The sequence below is a fragment of the Nicrophorus vespilloides genome, unplaced genomic scaffold (genome assembly GCF_001412225.1).
Source record: "Nicrophorus vespilloides isolate i.1.1-1 unplaced genomic scaffold, Nicve_v1.0, whole genome shotgun sequence".
NCBI classification, from domain to species: Eukaryota; Metazoa; Arthropoda; class Insecta; order Coleoptera; family Silphidae; genus Nicrophorus; species Nicrophorus vespilloides.
Window position 1 is genome coordinate 6,227 of NW_017096756.1, and position 4,071 is coordinate 10,297.

At 35.1% G+C, this 4,071-nt stretch overlaps 1 protein-coding gene across 1 annotated transcript; it reads right to left on the minus strand.

Moving 5' to 3' along the window:
• Positions 1 to 974: 974 nt before the first annotated feature.
• LOC108558067 (growth/differentiation factor 8) lies at positions 975 to 3,832 on the minus strand (the record flags this gene model as incomplete). The annotated part of the gene is made up of 2 exons (XM_017914872.1): positions 975 to 1,624; positions 3,435 to 3,832. Coding segments are annotated over 2 exons (776 nt in total), but the record flags the coding sequence as incomplete, so codon positions are not given.
• Between the last annotated feature and the right edge of the window lie 239 nt (positions 3,833 to 4,071).

Consider the following 4,071-nt stretch of genomic DNA (forward strand, 5'->3'; position numbering starts at 1 on the left):
TGTGTGTGTGTACATCAGTGAATTCCTTGTTATCTTTCTCTGCTTCGGTGCGAGCGGTCTGGAGACACTTGTGTGCCAGTTATCCGTGGGACATGACCTATAACTCTACTCCTAAACTATTAACAAATCGCGTTTATTTTTAGTTACGATATGAGAGCAACGAGAGAGAATTGCTTCGGTAATTAGCAAAAAAAAAAAATATTATATTTTTGTTAATCAAATAAACAGATTTTCTTTTTGAGGATGAATGAAAACAGAACAGAAATTATATTTGTCCGATGTTCAAAGACCGGCATTTATTTCGCATTAATAAATGAAAGACATCATATATATATACATATATATATATAAAAAAACAAAAAAGTTCACAATTTCTGTATGCGCAAGATCTGTGGTTTCTTTTTTCTCGCCCACTTCGATCACATTTATATCATTGTTATATGCATAATACATATATGTAAAAAGAGAGAGAGACGGTCCCAATCTTCATTTTACTTATATGACAAATTCACACTCTGAGATCCAAACAAATACATTAAGAAAAAAAAATTAAAAAAAAAACAATTGTCCACACTAACAACTTACAAAAATATATGTCTATATATATTTATATATACTGTATCGCACTCATACGTTTTCGAAAAAAACAAATACTAATAGAGAAAAGAAATTAAAATAAATATGTACATGTTTCGAAGAGAGGGCCGTGCAAATTCTATGTACAGCTAACGTATTCTTCACCTGCTAACTTACTAATTAATTAAATCAATCTATGTACAAATAAGTTATATACAAAAAATTCTTATTAATTATTTTTTTTTTGTTGTTGTTTTCTCATTTTGTTGTAAATTTATTTATATAATAATAGTGATAGTAGGAGGCAATGTTTCCTTGCTTTATAATTATTTTTAGTATTTAGTATCAGTACAGTTTTTTTTATTGAGAGATCTTTTTATAATTGGTTTTATTGGAAATGTAAATTTGAAAACTGAATGAAAGGAAACATCGATCCTGGCGAATATATATAGATAGATATAAGAATACATTGTATAGAATTGTCTTTTTTTTCTTTTCAGTACACTTGGTTCACTCGCACTTACTTAATCTGTTCGTTCCAATAATCAATAAATACACGTGTAACGTAAAAAAATAGCAGTTCGTTCAATTTGTTGAGGAAACACTGTTGTTGTTGTTTGTTTGAACACTTTCAGTTATAGTTATAGTCTTTGTTGTTTTTCAGTTGAATTTATGAGCATCCGCAACGATCTACAACCATGCCTGGGAGACTGCCGTAGACGACGTTCATCTCCTGATCGAAGTACAGCATGGAGATGGCGCTCATCTTGCGCGGAGCGCAACAGGGGCCGGTGGTGTTCGGAGATGCCATCTGCAGGAGATGGGTGTGAGGGTGCTTCTGCAGGGTGATGAACGGACATTCGCCGGTGCAGTAGTTCGCCTCGTACCGTTTCGGGGCGATGATGAAGTCCCAGCCGAACTCCTCGAAGTCGACGGTCAGTGGGTAGCGGCAGCAGAGGGTCTCGTGTGATTTGTCGTTGCAGTTGAGACCCACGTTACGTCTGGTCCGTCGTTTCGCCTCCTTCGTCGTCACCTCCACGTACGGCAACTATAATTAACGAAAAGAAACAGACAAATTGAAAACAGGTTAATCTCGCAATAACAATTTATAAACATAATTTGAATACAGTCTTTTTTTTTGGGATAAATTAAGTTAAAAAAAACAAGTGGTTCTACTGATGGGAAATAAAAAAAAAGAAACCGTAAAAACCAGTATTAAATCAGAGGTAATCAAAAAGTTTCAATTACAACCGACAATTTAATCCATTGAGGCATTAATTCAATTATCGATTCGTTTTAATTAACAACAAGAAAACTATACTCTCTCGCGCACACACTATAATAAAAGCGTGTACTATTCAAGTGGTGTTGCGTAACGGTCGGAAATTTATATATTACAAAAAACTTTCCATTCAACAACTCGGCTTAATATCCAATTAAGATATTTCGGATTGATTAAGGATTATCTCACGTTTCAGGTAGGTTTTTTTTTTTTAATTGGAAATCGTCTTCTCTCCTCTTAGATTTACATTTCGTAATACTTAACACGTTAAGGACGGCGCTTTTCGGGTTGCCTGCCCCCAAAAAAAAAATTTTCGTGGACGCCTATGGACTGAGAGAAACGTCAAATATCTTACGTCAATTACGTCAACCTTTAAACGATTAAATTTTTCTTATACATTTTTTTTAATGATATTGAAGCAATTTATAACAAATGTGGGGAAAAATATTGAAATTTTCATAAAGTTGTAACATAATGTAATAATGTAATGTTTTGAAGATGTTCAGAAAAATAAATAAACATTTCTATTATTGAATGATCCTATTCGAATCCTGTTCGAATTTTATTGAAACGTGGAAAAAGTGCTATAGGTTTTATAATAAGCAATAATAATAATAATTGAGCTTGTATTGTATTTGAATAAATTAGCAATGTTTTTTTAGAAACAGAAATAATATCTGCTTCTGATAATCATATTGTATTTTTAATGCCTGTTGCGCTTCGATTACTTAGGAGCTGAGAAGCGGCAAGTATGAAGCATTGAATGAAAATTTCAAATATGTTTCAGCAAGTTATTTGTAAAGTATCATAAATTTATTAAAATATGTATAGTAATTTAATTTGTAAATTATGCATAAATTATGTTACAATATTACGTATTATTCTAAATTGCTCCAAGAATGTTTAAAATATGTATAAGAAATCGTATTGACGTTTAAGCTGAAGTTTGTAATTGACTTAAGATATTTGAGGTTATTCTCAGTCAAAATCAGTGCAACATAGCAACAAAACTATTATTTATAATTAATGACCCACCGGTGGGTCATGCCGTCGTCAATGTGTTAATGAAACACACGATATATTGTCTTATCGGTACATTTTTTTGGGAAACATTGATAACATTGTCATCGCACTTGAAACGCGGAAATAAATGCTACGCGTGTCGTGTCCATACGCAACGTGGATGCTCTTTTATCAGATGACGAAAAGAGAGAAGTTGAGATGAGTCGAAGAGAGAGAGATGAGCGGGGACAATCTGGATGACCGAGAAATGAAAAATTGACAAAAAAAAAACATGCTGTAGAAGATGACAGATAAGGAGTGTGTGTGTGTGTGTAAATGTCCGTTATCTGTGGGACACGAGCGGAGGAGATCTTCTTCTGGCTACTACTACAATTAATTCGCAGTAGGTCATGCACCAAACAATCGTGGATCTAATAATGTCAATGTATTACTATGGTAATATCGTTGTTTTATTTGAAATAAACAAAATAGAATCTTTATAAATAACTATTGCTATTGGTCGAATGAGACAACAGTAAATAAACTGTGACTAATAGAAGATGTGCGTACGTACCTTAGATCTGTCGACTTCCCCGACCTTGGAGTGCGAGTGCGTGTAAATGACTTTGCGGCCGTTCACTGTACCGCTCACCACGAATCCGTAATTTTCTCTGGGATTCTTGAACCATTCGGAGACCATCGTCGAGATGTCCAGAAGGACCCAGAGACCTTCGCGACCTGCAGGTTGCGTCACTCGTCTCGTGACGATCTTCACGAGTTTGTGCTCGTTGTTGTGCTCGTTCTTCGTCACCTTGAACAGCTCCATGTAGAAGGAGGGCGAAAGAGTACGACCGCCCGTACCCTTCACGTGGACGAAGAGGGTGGCGTTCGCCACCTGATACTTGGTCACCCCGTCGGAGAACTGGAAGTGCATGATCTCGTGACCCCAAAGTCCGTGCCGCATCTTCGGATCTACAAACGAATGGATACAAAAAAAATATTATATAGAGAGAAAAAGAAAAATAATAATAATTAAATGGGAGACTTAATATGACAAACATTCTTGACCTCGCTTAAACTATTATCAACGGCAAATGAGTTAAGTGCACGACGATTGATTAAGCTGCATTCCGCTCTTCTCTCTCTTTCTCTCTCATCATCATCATCATCATAAAAATATTTTCGTGCGTTCATTCTTCCATCTCGCTTCT